Source organism: Salmo salar, chromosome ssa15, assembly GCF_905237065.1.
Source record: "Salmo salar chromosome ssa15, Ssal_v3.1, whole genome shotgun sequence".
NCBI classification, from domain to species: Eukaryota; Metazoa; Chordata; class Actinopteri; order Salmoniformes; family Salmonidae; genus Salmo; species Salmo salar.
In genome coordinates, this window is record NC_059456.1 from 38,992,313 (window position 1) to 39,012,941 (window position 20,629).

At 41.8% G+C, this 20,629-nt stretch overlaps 2 protein-coding genes across 2 annotated transcripts in view; one reads left to right on the forward strand and one right to left on the reverse strand.

Annotated features, from left to right (window-relative positions):
• Positions 1–13,913, forward strand: part of LOC106571394 (plasminogen) — a 28,602-nt gene extending 14,689 nt beyond the window's left edge. The window contains exons 8-19 of the mRNA XM_014144436.2: positions 188–350; positions 497–621; positions 839–998; positions 1,344–1,537; positions 4,241–4,389; positions 4,497–4,590; positions 6,529–6,643; positions 6,770–6,844; positions 8,830–8,970; positions 9,087–9,193; positions 9,344–9,489; positions 13,579–13,913. Coding sequence (XP_013999911.1) covers positions 188–350; positions 497–621; positions 839–998; positions 1,344–1,537; positions 4,241–4,389; positions 4,497–4,590; positions 6,529–6,643; positions 6,770–6,844; positions 8,830–8,970; positions 9,087–9,193; positions 9,344–9,489; positions 13,579–13,743 — 1,634 coding nt within the window. The 3' untranslated portion in view covers positions 13,744–13,913. The remainder of the gene's footprint in view (positions 1–187; positions 351–496; positions 622–838; positions 999–1,343; positions 1,538–4,240; positions 4,390–4,496; positions 4,591–6,528; positions 6,644–6,769; positions 6,845–8,829; positions 8,971–9,086; positions 9,194–9,343; positions 9,490–13,578) is intronic.
• Positions 13,914–14,011: 98 nt separating this feature from the next.
• Positions 14,012–19,608, reverse strand: s22a2 (Solute carrier family 22 member 2). The gene is made up of 11 exons (NM_001141799.1): positions 19,168–19,608; positions 18,584–18,687; positions 18,341–18,495; positions 17,475–17,643; positions 17,232–17,346; positions 17,043–17,143; positions 15,299–15,513; positions 15,083–15,191; positions 14,875–14,987; positions 14,649–14,748; positions 14,012–14,543 (listed from the first exon to the last, which is right to left on the reverse strand). Exons 1-11 carry the CDS (start codon positions 19,582–19,584, stop codon positions 14,456–14,458), a joined length of 1,686 nt encoding a protein of 561 aa, NP_001135271.1. The 5' UTR covers positions 19,585–19,608; the 3' UTR covers positions 14,012–14,455.
• Positions 19,609–20,629: the final 1,021 nt, after the last annotated feature.

Genomic DNA, 20,629 nt, shown 5'->3' on the forward strand with positions numbered 1-20,629 from the left:
GTAACCTGGACCCCTTCTACTCCCTACTAGCGACTCTGTCACCCCATTTATTATCTTCATCTTGTATCTCTTTTGTCTCCCATGACCCCTGTTTCCCCTGCTCTTTCACATAAATATAAACAATTTAATTAAAACATGAGTTTACTATCTCCCAGGGAGTTCTCCTCACTCTTTCCCTCTCCCCTAGCCTCTGAGCCTCCCAGGGTGGTGGAGGAGCTCACCTGTGCCACAGGCGACGGCAGTGCCTACAGGGGAACCATCGGAGTGACAGCATCTGGGAAAGCCTGTCAGGTCTGGGCAACTCAGACACCCCAACAGCACAACAGAACTCCAGACAACTACCCATGCAAGTAAGATCAACCCACGAGATTGGGCAACTTGTTTTTACTCAAGCAAGAACCGAACTTTGCGTTTCTCAGTGCAGTAGATCAATGTCTTATAGATACAGGCTGACTGTGATTTAACCAATATGAGTGGTTGTTTGTGTTCCTGTCAGAGGCCTGGAACTGAACTACTGCAGGAACCCAGACCATGAGAAGATGCCCTGGTGCTTTACTACAGACCCAGAGACGCGCTGGGAGTACTGCAAGGTGCCTAGCTGTGGAGATGTTCCTGGACCAGGTCACTTGACACTGCATCATGATGATGATGATAATGAAGATTATGATGATGATGTTAATGCATTGGATTTATATAGCTTTCCCAAATGCTAAAATTGCTATATACTAACTACGTAGCGAAACTTATGTCATCCACTAGCAATCCATACAGCCTACATTTTTCACCAAAATTCATATTTCATTTGGTTGATGTGGCTCATACTGTTTTTAAACCTCAGATTACGCAGCTCCCCCTCCAGCTGAGGAAGACTGCTATGTGGACCACGGGACCGACTATCGTGGTATGGTGACGGAGACCATCAGTGGGAAGAGATGCCAGTCCTGGAGCTCGATGACACCTCACAGTCACAATAAGACACCGCAGGTCTTCCCTAAAGCGTGAGGCCTAGAGCATAGTCAAATAATCTCTAACCACTGGGCAAAAACTGGTTGAATCTACGTTGTTTCCACGTATTTTCAAACTACAAAAATCTATGTGATGACACTGAATCAATGTGAAAAACTGATTAGATTTGCAAAAAGTCATCAACGTAAGGGCATTTGGAACTTGTGTAAATCAAATGTAAATCAAAACTAGATGTTGAACTGATGTCTGTGTCTAGTGGGTAATGCATATCTCTAGCTCTATCTCTGTCTTCTACTATCTAGTGATTAAAAGCCAAACAATGTAATATGTCATCTTCAGTGTCTGAGGACATTATGTCTTTTATATGTGCTTCACAGCGATTTGAGAAGAAACCTGTGTAGGAACCCTGATGGCGACCGTGCACCATGGTGCTACACCACTGACCCCTCTGTTCGTTGGGAGTTCTGCAGTGTGAATAGATGCCCAACTGCTCCCAAGCCTACTCCTAAACCTGACAAACATGACCAGCCCAAGCCAAAACCCTCCCAGACACCCTCAGATGACAGCAGAGGTAATCTATCCATCCTTTCATCAGTGCTTGGGAAGCTATTTTGAAAATATACAGTGATCTCCAAAAGTATTGCATCGGTGACACATATTTTGTTGTTTTGGCTCTGTACTCCAGCAATTTGGATTTGAAATTATACAATGATTATGAGGTTAAAGTGCAGAGTGTCACCTTTGATTTGAGGGTATTTTCATCCATAGTGAACCGTTTAGAAATTCCAGCACTTTTTGTACATAGTCCCCCCATTTTTGGGGACCAAAAGTATTCACTTATGTGTGTATTAAAGTAGTAAAATGCCAAGTATTTGGTTCGTATTCCTAGCATGCAATGACTACATTAAGCTTGTGACTATACAAACTTGTTGGATGCATTTGCTGTTAGTTTTGGTTGTATTTTAAGATTATTCTGTGCCCAATAGAAATTAATGGTAAAAAATATATTGTGTCATTTTGGAGTCCCTTTTATTGTAAATAAGAATAGAATATGTTTCTAAACACTTCTACATTAATGTGGATACTACCATGATACAAGATAAACCTGAATGAATCATGAATAATGATGAGCGAGAAAGTTAGACAAGTATCATGCCACCAAGACATACTAACCTCTCACCATTACAATAACAGAAGAGGTTAGCATTTTTTGGGGGGGGTATGTTCTTACATTTCGTTTTTGCTTCTTTTACTTTCGGTTTTGTACACCAGCTTCAAACAGCTGAACAATATAATATTTTTGCTTTTGGAAAATATATTTCACAGCAGTTTAGATGGTACAATGATTATCCACACTATATTTGCTTATTTTGTCACATAAACTGAAATTAACTATTAGAATTTTAGCAACCAGGAAATGCCGGCGGAATTTCTGCATAGTGCATCTTTAACAAGTCTCATAATAAGTTGCTTGGACTCACTCTGTATGCAATAATAGTGTTTAACATGATTTTTTAACGATTACCTCATCTCTGTACACACATATAATAACCTGTAAGGTCCCTCAGTCGAGCAGTGAATTTCAAACACAGATTCAACCACAAAGACCAGGGAGGTTTTCCAATGCCTTGCAAAGGTCACCTATTGGTACATTGGTAAAAATATAAAAAGCAATGAATACCCCTTTGAGCATGGTGAAGTTACACTTTGGATGGTGTTTCAATACTCAGGGATTTCACCATGACTTTAAAACAGTTACAGAGTGTAATGGCTGTGATATGGAGTATGGAGAGCTGCCTCAGGTGACATAATTTCCACGACACGCTCCGTAGGGCGAATGCCGTGCCTTATGCACCAAACTAGCAGCTCTCTCATCTCTCTCTCCTTTAATTTCCCCATTAACTCCGTCACAGTCTCTGCCTCGTACCCCTCGCGCACCTCCAATGTCAACCCGGCTGGCTCTGGTTCCGACCTCGGCTCTGCCACTGTTCCGTGTGCCCCCCCCCCCCCAATTTTTTTTATTGGGGCTGCCTCTCGTGCTCGTTGCGCTCTCTCTCCTCATAATATCGCCTCTCCGCTCTCGCCGCTTCGATCTCCCACTGCAGGAGGCGATAATCCCCAGCTTGAGTCCATGGTCCCTCTCCGTCCAGGATTTGTTCCCATGTCCACGAGTCCATCAAGCTGTACTCCTGTTGCTCCTTCCTCCTCCGCTGCTTGGTCCTGGTTTGGTGGGTAATTCTGTAACGGTTGCCTTTAGAGAGAGTGGACCAAAACGCAGCGGAGTTAGTGTTCGTCATATTTAATGAAACGGAACACTATACAATTACAAAAACAATAAACAGACAACCAAAACAGTCCTGTCACGTTAAACACAGTAACAGAAACAGAAACAATTACCCACAAAACCCCAACGGAAAAACATGCACTTATATGTGACTCCCAATCAACAGCAACGAACTTCAGCTGTGCCTGATTTGGGAGCCACACACGGCCCAAAACAAAGAAATACAAACACATAGAAACAGAACATAGAATGCCAATGTAACACCCTGGCCTAACCAAAATAAAGAACACAAAACCACTCTCTATGGCCAGGGCGTTACACTAGCAATGATCAACAACCAATTTGACAGATCATTTTGAAAAGAATAATGAGCAAATATTGTACAACCCAGGTGTGCAAAGCTCTTAGAGATTTATCCCGAAAGACTCACAGCTGTAATTGCTGGCAAAGGTGATTCTAACATGTATTAACTCAGGTGTGTGAATACTTATGTAAATTAGATATTTCTGTATTTAATTTTCAAGACATTTGCAAAAATGTCTAAAAACATATTTTCACTTTGTCATTATGTGGTATTATGCGTGATATATATATATATATGAATATGAATACTTTATATAGTATGAATACTTTATGAAGGCACTGCAAATCTGAAATGCCATAGACTACAATTCAGGTTCATTTGCTACCAGAATGTGTAATTTAGCCTATTTAACACAAAAACTATGTTTCAAGTGAGAATTAGGCAGGCCTGATGCCAAAAAAGAATGGAAAGTATTGCTTACTTTACCCACATTTTATTTTAGACAAAAAATAAGTGTGTAGTTCCAGTAGTTAGCTACACCACTACATAAAAACATTGTAATTAACTACTGAAAACACTACCTAGATTAGAATTGAGTTCAACATTCATTCTTTCGCCCTACATTGTCAGTGTTGAGGATAGAAATGTTATCCCTGATATTGTTTTCTGTTGACTGTGGCTTTCAGATTGCAAGGTGGGCAACGGGGGGACATACAGGGGTCCTACTTCCATGACCGTGTTGGGTGTCACCTGTCAGAGTTGGAGCGCCCAGAGCCCCCATCAGCACACCAGCTTCACCCCTGAATCCCACCCTGACAAAGGCATGGAGTCCAATGTAAGTTCAAGGAGTCTTCTTATAAGACATATTTAAATCATGTCTGATGATACTGCAAAAGTATTGCATATGACAGACATTTATTCAGCGCCCCTTTTCACTGTTAGAATTGTAGAAACCCTGACAATGACGTGAATGGACCATGGTGCTACACCACAGACAGAAACCAGAAATGGGACTACTGCCAAATCCCAGATTGCGGTATGTGGACTACTGTGACCAGGGTGCAAATTGTGGGGGAGCCAGGGGGGGCTCAGCTCCCCTGAATGAGACATTAGCTCTCCTAAATACAACAAAAGTCAAAATTTGGGGGGTGTCTAAATAATGCTAATTTAACCATTCTCCTTTTTAAAATGCAGGGGTAAATATGTTTTACAGTGGTAAATATGAAAATAAAAGCTTTCAAATGAAACGAACACCCCCACCTCTCTGTCATGGTTTAAACCATTTATTTCTACGTGGCTGCACAAACCTCCCTGTCCACAGCACTGTTCACTCAGTAGTGCTGAATTTTGGCCATAGCTGAGCTCCTTTAAATGCATAGATTTTCCTTTGCACTTGCTCATTTTCGCCATTTGTTTGCCATGCGCCCTTGATAAAAAAGAGCATATGCCTTTATTCCAATGCATTAGATTTATCCATTGATATATCGTTTGGTTTTGTCAGTCAGCTGTTTAGAGCACTCATTGCGGGTATTGGTGTTCTCTGTGCCGTCCTGGCCAGAAGAAGTAGACCATTTATTTAGCTTTATTATTTTCTATCAATATTTGTTTTCTTTCCTGGATCAGCCGATGATGGTCGCCAATATCACTAGACAACTAGCCTACAGCTAGACACCAATCTGCATCCAACCCATCCAACATTAATGACAGTAGGCCTATAGTTGACTCTTTTGGTTAGAAGCATTACATTTTGCAATGGCATAGGCCTACATTATTTTGGATTTGTGTGCCCGTGAGAACTTTTTTCATGGCAAAACATAATTACATTTTACGTAGGCATAGTTATACTTACAGTGCATTTTCCGAGATCTCCAAGATCCAGGAATCGTACTGGATTTAAGTTCAATGTTCTAATTAAATTGTTAAATGCTTAATAATTACAAATAACACTGTCATAAATGTAATTCATGTAAGGAAAGAAAAGTAGTGTTTTATGTCACACGATCTATGAAGACTCCAAGCATTCAACTCATGAATTATGACCAGCTCATGAACTGAGACGTAATCATGTTTTGATTCAACTCTTGTGTTCATGTGTGTAAAATTGCCTCGGCTGACAGGGCAGGCTACCAGCAGTGGTGTAGGCCTAGTGGAATGTAAATGCAGCCAAACGCAGTTTAACCACCTTTTTCAGAAAAATGCAGTGAAAGTATAGAGAACGTTACTTTTTTCACCGTGACTGGAAATCAGAGTTTACCCACCAAGTTTTTTTTTTACCACTACACCACTGGCTACAGAAAGGCCTATTTGAAGTGCATAGTAATAGGCCTACACATTGTAGCCTAGTCTAGTAAATTGACCCTGTGTGTTAGGGTGACCATCCAGTTTTTCCTGGGACAGTTTCAGCCCCATTTCAGGTGTCCCGACTTTTCAGGCTTCCAAAAAAGTACATTTGCCAGCAAGCCGCATTAATGTAGGCCTACTCAATGGCAATCACTGAATGTCATTAGGCACAACTTGTGGTGTTTTGTAAACAGATGTGTATTTCCATTCATCAAATGGCATGAGTGTATAGTACATGCATTGCACTGTTCCTATTATTTTGGAGTGGAGGAACACGCACAGGTAGCCATCTTTTTGAAGTGATTTGTTTGACAATCAGATTAAAGCCTCATGAATGGTTGTGTTCATGCCACATTAAAAGGTAATACATTTTTACCTTAAATGACTTCTTTATTATAGACCCATAAAAAAATATTGTGCACCCAATAACCCCCCCACACCCAACCCCCACCCCGAATGTCACGGTGTAATTCGCACTCTGATTGTGAGTGACAGTTTCTGTTAATCATTATACAAATGGCTGTTGTTGCTTTATCCAGATGTACTGTATGTGGTTACTGTATGTATATCTGCCTGCATTCTATCTGGTCTACATTGTGGAATTCACAAATAAAAGTGTATTTTTGGTCTCCAGCTGGCTTGAAATGTGGGCAGCCTGTTTCAAAGCCCAGGAGGTGTTTCGGTCGCATCGTTGGAGGTTGTGTATCCAAACCCCACTCATGGCCCTGGCAGATCAGCCTAAGGACCAAGTATGGAGGATAGCATCCCATTCCCTTTCATGAATCTCATTAACATATTGATAATTACATACAATAAGACAAAACAATATCTCACGGAGAACTTATTCACTTATCCTTCTGTCCGCCCCTCTGCAGCACTGGCATCCATTTCTGTGGAGGAACTCTGATTGCCCCTCAGTGGGTCCTCACCGCTGTCCACTGCCTGGAGAGGTGAGAGAGCAGCCCTCATCAGTGCCCGTATGAGGCTTTCTACTCACTAAACCTATACCAACCAGAAGGGCAGTTATACATACTGTGTAGTAGTGGCCAATGTTTCCTCAAATTATTTTTGGCTCTAAGCAAATTTCATGTCTGCTGAGTGCAAACATGAACATTGTGAAAATTCTGTGCAACACTGACACTGTACCTATTTTAAGTTACAGTTTTAACTGTGGCCAAGTAGGATACTGTGGCTATTTGATCATAATGTAGACCTACCAGAGGGGCCTACCATCAAAAAGAAGGGAGAAACATGCATCACATAACTTTTTAAGATGGAAATAGCTGTTCTATCATTCAGCCTACAGTAGCAGCCTATGTGTGGTGTTCAATGTAGGCCTACATTCCATCAGACTTTTGGGAGAACAAAAACATGCAGGACTTGACATTAACCTGTTTATCCACTTGTCATTCAGACAAGAAGGTGACTGAAAATGTTGTGTTGTTTGATGCAAGAAACCACTTTACAATTTAAAAAAATATATATTATTCCCATACCATTATTACAGAGAATCAGACAAATGATGCTACCCTCAGCCTACTGGCTACTTATCTTATTCAAGACTGTCTCAAAATACAACACTGCCCCTTTAAGACATAAACAAATCTCTTTACCTGACTTGCTTTTCAAAGATGGCTAGAAATGCACACATTTTGTGCTATTGTAGGAAGCAACCAATCCCACATTGTTGACTAGAAATTAGCTTTATCTGGTGTAATAACTCACTAACTAGCAAACCGTATGAACAAATGTGTACAGGTGGCTACATGTAGCTCTCGCTTGATCTCAGAACAAGTGCATCTACTCATGACAGCTCATGCTGTCCAATTCAAAGTGAACGGCACCGATCCATATATGGCAATGGCTATTTGCATAAATGCCTCCTGCAGATCTGATTGGTTATGGTGCACCGGTCTGTGTAGACTATAGTATGGGTCTGACAGGTGTTGCATGGTCAATCCGATGTCTGCATTGGCCATACAGCATTTACGGTGATATGGCCTCAGCAGAAGTCAGGGCATTTATACTTCTTGCACTTTGCCGAGCAGCGCAGAGCTGTTGTGAAATAAGTTGTCAAGGAAGTGAGTTTGTGTTTATGCAGGACCTCCTGCCCTCACCTACAGTACCGTCAACCAATCATGTCAATGTGGAGCTATATGGAGCCCCACTGCGATGTGGTACAGAGATCAAGGGCTCCCGAGTGGCACAGCGGTCTAAGGCACTGCATCTCAGTGCTAGAGGCGTCACTACAGACCCTGGTTTGATTCCAGGCTACATCACAACCGGACGTAATTGGGAGTCCCATAGGGTGGCGCACAATTGGCCCAGCATCGTCCAGGTTAGGGTTTTTCCGGGGTAGGCCGTCATTGTAAATACGAATTCGTCCTTTAACTGACTTGCCTAGTTAAATAAAGGTTAAATAAAGAAAATACATTTGGCATCTGCGTGCCTCAGGAGGCTCCGCAATTGCGTCACACCATCCATGTGGAGCCTCCGCCCACATTGTCGGATCAAGCATAAATTGGCTCTGAGTCGTGCATGTCAGCGCAATAGAATCCTATGCCAATGTGCTTTGCCTACAATAAAATATATTCCACAGTTAGTTTTGCATAGTTCATTTTGTTTCGGTATGTTACATTGAAAGTGGCTAATATTGCGTTGATTCGAGCACAATTCCGACAGCAGAGCGAAACGTTGATAGTGTTAACTCTTAAAGGGAAAACTAGAATGAAGTTCAATCTCGTGCTTCTCTATTTCATCTGTGCGCCAGCGCGACGGGAGCTGCGCGCACGGTGCAGTTTAGAGGTAAAATTGGTAGTGGCTGAGTGTTAGCCTCCTACACAGAAGAAAAGCAGCATTACTGTTTAGTCATGTTTACTGCGAGGCCCTAATTATGTATTACCAGTACATCTGTCTGTGTGTGTGTGTATATCAGATCAAAGAGGCCATCTGCCTACATGGTGGTATTGGGAACGCATACAGAGGGAGGAAATGAACCGTCTAAGCAGGAGCGTAACCTGGAAAAACTGATCTTGGGACCTGGTGAGACAGACATTGCACTACTGAAGCTAGAGAGGTGAGTGAGGCCATTTCATTGTCTTTAAAAAAAAATAAACACAATAGAATGTTTTATATTTTTCTTGCTGTTTGGAGGTCCGAAGCTGTAAAAAGACTTGTGTGATTGATTTGCAGCCCTGCAATCATAAATGACAAGGTTTTACCAGCATGCTTACCTGAGAAGGATTATGTGGTACCACCTGGAACAGAGTGCTATGTGACAGGATGGGGAGAGACACAAGGTTCAAGAGTCATGCATGTTTTTTCCCCTCATGGTTGCTCTCATAACATGATGCAAAATTAAGTTATGGACTCCATGACATTGTTGATGCAAATATACCAATAATGTTTTGATATTTTCCGACATGAAACATTGATCTTTGTGTTTGTAGGAACTGGTGGAGAAGGGCTCCTCAAGGAGACGGGCTTCCCTGTAATAGAAAATAAAGTGTGTAATCGTCCTGCCTACCTGGACAACAGAGTCAAGGACCATGAGATGTGTGCTGGAAACATTGAAGGGGGAGCAGACAGTTGCCAGGTATACACTACCGGTCAAAAGTTTTAGAACACCTCAATTTTTCCAGTTTTATTGAAATTCACACAGTTTAATGTTGTCACGGATTCCCCCGGTACTGCTGCTCATTCCGTGCACCAGTTCCGGAGGTCTACCTCACCGGTCTCTAGGCATCATTGAACTGTCTCATTGCGCACACCTGATTCTGTAACGGTTGTCGTCGGATATAGACCAAAATGCAGCGGGGAAATGTGCACTCATCTTCTTTATTATAAACGGACAAGAAGGAGAACCAAAACGTACACAAAGAAAACACAACGACTAATCACAGGCTGGTAAGGCACAAGGCTATACACAGAACAATCTCCCACAAAGTACTCAACAAACACATACCTATATATATGACTCTCAATCAGAGGCAACTAGAAAACACCTGCCTCCAATTGAGAGTCCAACCCCAATTAACAAAACATAGAAATACAAAAGACTAGACAAAACATAGAAATACACTAACATAGAACAGTGCCCAAAAACCCCCGGAATACATAAATCAAATACCCTACTAAACAAACCACCACCCCGAACCACAAAAAAAAAATACCCTCTGCCACGTCCTGACCAAACTACAATAACAAATAACCCCTATTACTGGTCAGGACGTGACAGATTCCAATTCCCCTGATTAGTAATTGTATATATGTGCCCACTGTTCACCATTGTCTAGTCAGTTATTGTTCCCATGTCTGTTGGTCTTGTGAGTACCTGTGCTTTCTTGTTTTGGCTTTCGTACTGCGTGTATTGTGTACTTGTTATTACGGGTCTCGTCCCGTGTATTTATTCGAGGTTTAACCTCGCTCTTTTGTTTGGGTCACATCCCTTTGTTTTTGTACACGTGTTTGTTTTGGGCTTCGTCTCCGTGCCTTTCATGGCATGTTGTATTTTTGTGTGGAGTATTAAAACCCCCTATTACGTATTCCTGCACCTGTCTCCAATAATTTATACAACGTGACAAATGTCTTAATGTACTCTGAAATTAAAGCATAGAACAAATAGACAACTGGAGACAAAAAATAAATCATGGATTCGTTTTGTTTAACAAAATGTAATCTACATTTTTGACTCATCAAAGTAGCCACCTTTTGCAGGCATAACAGCCAAACACACTCGTGGCATTCTTTCTACAATAGAAATCAAATATTGTTTGTAAAGTTCTTCCCAACACTGTTGCAGAAGTTCTCACAAATGTGCTGCACTTGTAGGTTGCTTTGCTTTCACCCTTCTGCCCAGTTCATCCCAAACCAGCTTGATGGGGTTTAAGTCTGGAGACTGTGCTGGCCATTCCATGATTTGAAGCCTAGCGTCTTGTTCTTTTCTTCTAAGGCAGTTCTGACAAAGCCCGGAGGTATGTTCTGGGTCATTATCTTGCTGTAGGATGAACCCCATAGCATGGAGGTATGTTTTGGGTCATTATCTTGCTGTAGGATGAACCCCATAGCATGGTGGTATGTTCTGGGTCATTATCTTGCTGTAGGATGAACCCCTGACCAACTAGGCGCACACCAGAGGGTATTGCATGGCGCTGCCTAAATGCTGTGGTAGCCATTTTGGTTCAGGGTGCCACTCACTCTGTGCTAGTCGCCGACACTGGATCCAGCAAAAGAGCCCCAGACCATCAAGCTTCCTCCTCCATGTTTGACAGTTGATGTCACACACTGAGCAACCATCCTTTCGCCTACTCGATGGCGTAATGAACTGAAGATTTCATTTTGATTCATTGGCCCATAAGTGTCACGTCTGTTCCCGCTTGGTGCTCAAGGTCGCCAGGCTGCTCATCATTATGCACACCTGTCACCATCGTTACGCGCTTCATCGGACTCTTCTGGACTCATCACGTCATTGATTGCCTCCCCTATATCTGTCACTTCCTCAGTTTCATTCCCGTGTCTGCATTGATGTTGTGTTGTTTCTCTTGTCCAGATGCTGTTTTTGTTTCGTTTCATGTTTATTTTTTATTAAACCCTCACCCTGTACTTGCTTCCCATTTCCCAGCGTCTGTCTCAAGGCCGTTACTGTTACGCCCTGATCGGTTTCATCTGTCTTGGTGCTTGTCTCCACCCCCCTCCAGGTGTCGCCCATCTTCCCCATTATCCCCTGTGTATTTATACCTATGTTCTCTGATTGTCTGTTGCCAGTTCGTTTTGTTCGTAGAACCTACCAGCATTTTGTTTCCCTGCTCCCGCCTGTTCCTTGCTCCAGTTTTCTAGTTTCCTGGTTCTGACCGTTCTGCCTGCCTGCTGTCCTGTACCTTTTCCCCACTACTCTGGATTACCGACCTCTGCCTGACCTGACCCTGAGCCTGTCTGCTGTCCTGTACCTTACACACTCTGGATTACCGACCTCTGCCTGACCTGACCCTGAGCCTGTCTGCTGTCCTGTACCTTACACACTCTGGATTACCGACCTCTGCCTGACCTGACCCTGAGCCTGTCTGCTGTCCTGTACCTTACACACTCTGGATTACCGACCTCTGCCTGACCTGACCCTGAGCCTGTCTGCTGTCCTGTACCTTACACACTCTGGATTACCGACCTCTGCCTGACCTGACCCTGAGCCTGTCTGCTGTCCTGTACCTTACACACTCTGGATTATTGGCCCATGCTTGCTTTGACCTGTCGTTTGCCTGCCCCTGATTGAGGAATAAACTTTTGTTTCTTCAACACTGTCTGCACCTGGGTCATACCTGAGAACATGATAGTTACAATAAGACCTTCTACCAGTCTTCAGTAGTCCACTGGCAATGCTTCATGGCCCAGGCAAGCCTCTTTTTCTTATTTTGCCATCTTAGCAATGGCTTTCTTACTGCCACTCGACCTGTCAAACCTGCAGCTCGAAGTCTTTGCTTCGCAGTTGAAACGAAGACTTGCTTCGACCAGTGTTAAGCTGTGCTTGAAGCTGTTGTCTTGTGAGCCGCCTATCACGCCAGACCTCTTCCTGTCAGTTTCCAAGTGCCTTTTGATGGTGTAGGAAACTGTACTCACTGACACCTTGGCTTTCTTTGCAATTTCTTTAAAGGAAAGACCTACACTTAAGGGTTATAGTGGTCTGTCTTCCTTTAATTGCCTTTTTATCACCATTATGATAGCAATATACTACTTCCTGCAGTACAATATTGTCCAAATAATGCTTAAGAGGGTGTTTTATTTTTTTTTACCAGGTATGTTGACTGAGAACACATTCTCATTTATAGCAACAACAACCTGGGGAATAGTTTCAGGGGAGAGGAATGAGCCAATTGTAAGCTGTGGATGATTAGGTGGCCATGATGATATGAGTGCCAGATTGGGAATTTAGCCAGGGCACCAGGGTTAACACCCCTACTCGTGCAATGGGATCTTTAATGACCTCAGAGAATCAGGACACCCGTTTAACATCCCATCCAAAAGACAGTGCCGTGTCCCCAATCACTGCTTGGGGGGAATTGGGATATTTGTTTAGACCAGAGGAAAGAGTGCCTCCTACTGGCCCTCCAACACCACTTCCAGCAGCATCTGGTCTCCCATCCAGGGACTGACCAGGACCAACCCTGCTTAGCTTCAGAAGCAAGCCAGCAGTGGGATGCAGGGTGGTATGCTGCTGGTGTAGTAAGTCTGTTCCAACACTGCTTTTATACAGACAGAGGGATTGTAATTAATCAACAAAAGTAGTGACACCTGTAGGAATTGTTAGCCTCTACTTTCAAGGCTGAATTTACTTCCATTGCTGCAGAACAGCTGTGAGTTGTTAACTCATTACTTGTTCCCTGAAAAATGACTTTTTTTTTTAGAACTCTGAAATGTACAATATTTTTCCGTTTTTGGTAACTGAAACTTTTTTTTTAACCTCTGGCAGTTTACCGCTTACCTTTGTACCATTTCAGGTTATTCACTGGACTTGAACTGCTTAAATGTCTAAAAAACTGGAAAAATGGGGGTGTTCTAAAACTTTTGACCTATAGTGTACATGCTCAGCAACAACTTGTAATCATTCAATTTCAGTAAGGACTGTGTGGTTGGTTGTATACTGCATTGGAGTGATGATGATAATGGTGGTGATGATGTTTTTGACTTCTTCCAGGGTGACAGTGGCGGCCCTTTGGTGTGCCATGCTCAGAACACCTTTGTTCTCCAGGGAGTGACATCTTGGGGTCTGGGCTGTGCTAACGCCATGAAGCCAGGGGTGTACGTCAGAGTATCGAAGTTTACGGATTGGATTAACAGTCAGATAAAGATGAATTCTTAACCGTCTACTATACATCCATAATCTCGAGGAATGGATCATTTGAGCCCTAAATGTAGTTTTATTAAGACTTGTAAGACTTGAAACTACAAATTAAATACCTGTCGTCAGTGATTTCTTCCGAAATTGCAGGGTTCATTGTTTTTGTTTAGAAAATAAAATAATTCAATTGATAAGCAATCCAATTATGTTCTAGCCTGGTACACAACCATGGTGTTTGACCACATGTTAAAAAACGGGAACAAAGGCTGACATTTTGTAAGAGCTTGTGTGTCATTGGGATCTTTGATGGGAAACCTTTTTATTAATTTCGGTCAGTTCAGTCAAAAATAAATGTATAATATTTAGGATAACTACAGACAGTTTAGAATAAGAAAATCTTCTCAAAACACACTTGAAGATGACGTTTCTGGCAATTTCTACCATAAAACTAGTGGAGGACTGATAAGGGATATCATTTGGGGATTTCCAACTGAAATATTTGTTTTAAATAATAGAAATCACCATTATGTGTATTTTAACAGCTAAATTATTATTATAATGTCCTGTACAGTAATACATACAAATACCAGCACCTCAAAAACAAAGATTCACATCAGCTAGTGCTGGGAAACAACAAATGCAAAAAACATATAGGCTAAGCTACATAAATTCGTAAATACAGTGTATGAGTTCAGTATGCTGTCAATCTTGTGAAGAGGCAGAGCAAGATCGATCAGACGATTGTAGTTTCTTTGTTGGTCGTCATGTCAGTGGGCAAGAGATTTGTCAGCTGTTGACTCTTCGGATGGTTTTCTTTGTGTCTGTTGCCAATGGAATATGTACAATAAATACATATTCCCCAAACAAATCCTCTAACACACTACAGTGCAACTTAGTTTAGTTTGAAGTGATAAATAAAATCATACCTGTTTGGGAACTCAATGTCATCGATGGTCTCAGGAAGTCTTACACCTCTGGTCTCAGGCAACAGCAAGACTAAACCTCCAGCTATGCACGCTATCGCCCCTGTGGGGTACAACAAAACATATTACCACATTGAGTGTCAGACAGAAATGGACTCCTCAGACAGAAATGGTCTCCGGTGTATAAGCATCTTATAACAGGTTAATTAGTGTTTTAATCATCATGTACCAAATATGATGAGTGGCAGCTCCAGCCAGATGGTAGCCAGTCTGTAGAGCAGGAACGGGGCCACGATGCCTCCGATGTCACACAGAGTAGAGCACACTGACACACCCAGATTCCTGAGGAAAGAAATAGTTGTATTTTTTCCCATAATTTTTCCCCCTGCTTTGTTATTAGTTTAAATTTTGAGATGTTCCCCCCTGGTAAACTTTACCTGACAAAGGTGGGGTATAATTCAGTGTTCACAAACACCACCATCTCAAATGCCATGGTGATGCCCAACCGGCCAATGCAGGCCACAACTGTTTTGACCCAGAAGTGACCTGCAGGAGAGAGAGAGACATTACTGTACTGTATGTACTATGCACATTAAATAAGACGGGATACTACCATTTTCTAACAAGTTTTCTTTCAGATATTGCACACTTACTATCTGGGATCATAGCAGTAATGAAGCAGGATACTCCAGCTACAATGTTGGCCGTGGCAAAGGGAAGACGACGTCCAATACGATCGATGGTGAAGAGGATTAGGAAGGCAGCAGGGAACTCTACCAGGCCAGAGATCAGGAAGTCAATGTAGACGTTTCCTCCTGCGATTCCCACACGCATGATAAGACCCTGGTAGACAATAGCACTAGTGAACCTGTGAAGATGATGATACAACATCCAATTAGGCCAGGAAAAGAGAAAGGGACCCTGTCATAAATGTATATATAACGGGTTGAAGTTATTTGTGGTTCTTGAACACACCCTCTTGCTTCTGCCAATCACAGGTGCACCTCCTTCTAATTGAGGATGTGGCTTTTTGTATAAAAGCTGAGCTTTTCCCTTGTTTCAGGGGATATTCTGAGGATCTCTGTGAATAGTAGATATGTGCCAGAACAGAGGGATAGGCCAATGATTGATATATGTTTCAGTAAGGTTGGCTTCTTAGCGTTCATAGCAATGCTTATCAACTGAACAGCAGAGATGAAACGTAAGTCACAGAAAATAGATGTGGTCGCAGCTGCAGAGAAGTACTTGGTTCGATTTGACTTCAGAAGTGTTACAGGGTGTGTTGAGTGGTAGTATCCTGTCCTGTCTGGCCATTGGCCTGGAGTAAGATCAGAGAGGGTTAAAGTAGTCAAAACTGTTCGCTGCTCTGGCACCCCAATGGTGGAACAAGCTCCCTCACGACGCCAGGACAGCGGAGTCAATCACCACCTTCCGGAGACACCTGAAACCCCACCTCTTCAAGGAATACCTGGGATAGGATAAAGTAATCCTTCTAACCCCCCCCCTTAAAAGATTTAGATGCACTATTGTAAAGTGGTTGTTCCACTGGATATTATAGGTGAATGCACCAATTTGTAAGTCGCTCTGGATAAGAGCGTCTGCTAAATGACTAAAATGTAAATGTAAAAATAAGGTGATTGGTTTGAATGAGTATAGGGTTAGTTGGTAGGGTAATTCAAAATATATTTGTATCTTTATTTTATTTCCCCCTTTTCTCATTTTGTATCACAAAGTGTAATGGAATTATACTATAGTTGAGTTGGGGGCGGTAATGCAACATATTGGATGCCAACCACCGTTAAACTCCACTGAAGAAGATGTTTCAGGGGATCCACAAAAAATTGTAAAGTCTGGCATTCCGTTTAATCGGGAGTAAAGGTTCTATGGCAAGAGTGCCTGTTTCCATTGGTGCCACTCTCCTTCTCCCTTGGCATGTTCTCCAGGCTTGTTGGTATATATGATGTATTGTATGTTGCCCAGAGTTAAACAGAACATTCTGAAGCGAAACCTTGATTATTGAATACTGGTGATGATGATTATTGTGATGATGATATACAGTGACTAAATTATTTGTTGGTCAGCAGATTCTGCACAGAGAATGCTAGGCACTGAAGATGTCCCAGTCTAAGCTTTCTATTGGTCCTATTGTGAATAACATCTAATGTTGAATTCAACCTGGCCTGTTTATTCAAATGCTCCACCCCTGCTGTTAAAGAACCTGTATGTTTAGTTTAGTCCCGAGGACCTCACGTATAAAAAGGTGGAGTAGTATCGGCTACAGGAAAGGTTATTTATGGTATAATCTCCCACGTTACATATAGCTTTTGTGCTGTTGTAATTTTAGCTTAAAACATTGGTCAATAGATGTCTAGCTATTGTTTGTAGCATGGGTTTTACCAGTTGAACATGAGGATGAAGGTGTGTTTTCTCATGTTTGGAGTTCTGACCAGATCCAGGAAAGAGGCAGTTGAGGTCTGTGCATTGTCGTCTCTCAGCGTCTGTAAGACATGTTAGGCTATAGAAGCTATCATCAAATCGTGTTTAGCAGTGCCTTTTTAATGATGTATGTCCTGAAACATTTCTTACCTCAATGTTCTTGTAGAGGGTTTTCTTGTTTTCCTTCGCTATTGCCTCAGTGATCTCCTTAGCTTTGGTTGAGTTGTTCTGAGAAAGAAGCCATCTTGGAGACTCTGGGATCAACCTGGAAGCCAAAATGTGAGACGCAACATGAGGTTTTTAGAACCATGCCGACATGCAGTGTAGAAGGGCATTGGACATGGTGATCCTACAACAGGCCTGTACAATATCTGAGGTGATCACGGGTCTTACCAGAAGTAGGATAGAAATATGAAGTAAGGAACAGTGAAGGCCACCTGCAGCCAGCGCCAGTCAGTGATGAGGTAGGCAATGAGGGTCAAAATGAGAATGCCTACACTGAAGAACATCTGTAAAAGCACGCCCACCATCCTCCTGTACTCAACTCCCACTAGCTCAGTGACTGAGGAGACAGGTCAGCAGTGTTAGGGAGTAGTGAACTACATGTAGTTCAACTAGTAATTTAACTAAATTTTGCAGTAGCTAGGTGGTAGTTTGAAATCTTGGTAGTGTTTTCAGTAGTTAGCTACAGCGCTACATGGCAAAAGTAAAAGATTAACTGCTGGAACTACACTACATTTTGTGCAAAAATAAAATATTGGTGAAGTAGGCAAAAATTACATTTTTAGGCGTTAGACCTGCCTAATTCTTACTTAAAACAGTTGTTGTGTTAAATAGACTAAATTACACCTTCTGTAAAAATGTGTAGTCTATGACATTTCAAATTTACATATAATATATCACAAAGTAGTTTGGATGTAGTGAACTACTTTTTCAAAGTAACTTCAGTTAAGTCAACTATATTTTTCTTAAAGGTAGCTATTAACTTCTTCCAGTGTGAAGCAATCAGTAGCTTGGTCAATTATATTTTCAGACGAGCTTCCCCAACACTGCAGGTAAGACACATACTGTACAATAAAGCATGTAACTTTAAGTAAAGCAAGAGTTATTACTAATACATAATTTGACCATCCTCGGTTGAAAGTTGCATAGGAAAAAAAATGAACTTCCTATTTGCTAAACCATAGACTAATTTGCTGCAAATTATTATGTAGTAGTTAATATATAAACTTTTGTGGGACAAAGGATGTTTTTCATACTAAGCACATATACAGACATCCAGCCTCCCTTGACAGCAAAGCCAAAGATTGTGCGAAATACAAGCATGGATATATAGTTTGGAGCCACTGCTACAAGTATTCCAGCAACCCCATTCAAGAGGTTGGACATCAAGAAGCTTGTTTTTCTGCCGAACCTTCAAACAAGAAGAAAAAAAGAGAATGTAAAAACAGGATCTAATATCGAAAAGAGAATCTTTCATCTGCGTTGCGAAGTAAACTTACCTGTCAGCCAGGTATCCAAAAGTTATGCTTCCAACAAGGAAGCCCACATTCAGTGTAGCCTGGTACATGTCCACCACCCAGGCATCATTACATACCAAGTTAAACTGAAATGAACAAATGCCTCATAATTCACTGCCATATTAAAGGGATACTTTGTGATTTTGGCAATTAGGACCTTTATCTACTTCCCCAGAGTCAGATGAACTTATGAATACTATTTTTATGTCTCTGTGTCCAGTAAGAATGAAGTTAGAGGTAGTTTCGCGAGCAAATGCTAACTAGCGTTAGCACAATGACTGAAAGTATATGGGTATCTGCCAGCGTGCTAGCAGATACCCATAGACTTCCAGGTATTGCGCTAACGCTAGTTAGCAATTGTGCTAGTGCTTGTTAGCAACTTCCTTCAAACTGCACACAGAGACATTAAAAATGATATGCACAAGTTAATCTGACTCTGGGGAAGTAGCTAAAGGGGCTCTTTGACAAAATCCCAAAATATCCCTTTAATGTCTTAAAACATTAACTTGTTTAGTGTTACATAACAATACAAGTTATTGTCTAATAAAAAAAGAGAATGTTCTCACCTCGGTCACAAAGGACTGCCTGCCTTCGTAGTCATACTCCCAGCCTTCTTTGCAGGAGGTCATGGGAGCTTTGCTGCGGTGGGCGTCGGTGAGGTCAGACTCTGGGTTGTCACAGGTCAGACCCGTATTGTTCCAGTCCAGGTCAAACTGCTCACACTGACTGTGGACCAGCACTCCTGAGGTGTTGACCAGAGGGACCGTGATCTTTCTGGCGTCCATCAGGTTCCAGCCACAGCTCTGCCGGATCTGACTCACCCCTGAGTCCCGGCACCAATGCTCTGGGGTGAACCCCTGGAACACAATGCCCACATAGACCCCAGAAAAAGGCAACGACACCATACATAGCAGAGCAAAAATGCGCTTTTGGCAACGACCAAAATTCCCTGCCTCCTCTAGGATTTCATCGAAAGTGGTCATGGTTGCAGAGTTGGGTGTCAGAAGCAGAGATACTATATGTGAGACTGCAGTGGGATCTGTGCAGGGGTTTTAAAAGCAAAGAGCAGATCAAAAGTCCAATAGTGAGGTTGACCTTGAATCTACTGAGTTGACTGGCCAACAGAGGCAGCATGTTACTTTTTAATAGCACTGGCTGTACAGAGTGCAATTCCACTGTGTGTTATACGTATTATGCAAATTAGACAGTGTGGATTGTTTTGCTATACTCCTGCAAGATAATTACATAATTGTATACTCCTGCAAGATAATCACATAATTATAATTGTTGTTTAATGTCACATTTATTACAAGTTTGTGTGTTTGCGGGAGTAGGGTTGTATAACCATAGACATGTTCTCTCTTAAATATTTTCTGCCCACACAGCATAATGTCAATTCACAGAAACAACACAATCCATCCACAACTCTACAATGGCAGGTAAGTAACTGTAAAACACTTATAATAACAAAGCTAGGGCAACAACAAACTATTTCAGTAAATTACTTCAAACACATCATAAAAAAACAAACATGACACAAAGCACATCATCTGAGAGGGAGATCTTACTGTAACCGATGCACACATGGTAGAGGAGAAAGAAATCAAAATAACTTCTGAATCACTTTATTCCCCAATTAAACGTACACATACCCAGAATTTGACTTAGTGAATAGGTGCTGCCAGCAACAGACAATGTACAAACAGAATACAGACACACAGTCAACATAGTCAACATACAGGATATACAATATAAATACAGTGAACATAAAACATTAAACTTTGCAAACACCAATACAAACAATCCGTATTGTATTAGAGACAACAAATTAAACGGACAGGTAATTATAACATAAAATAACATGAAATAATAAATACTGCTCTTCACCATCCTCTCATACTTTTATCACACAACCTCTAAGAGGTCCAGGACGGAATCAGACAGTCTCAGGTTCTTTGTTGGTCGTCACGTTGATGGTGGTGAGCAAGAGGCTTATCTGTTTCCTCTTCAGCTACAGTACATACACCT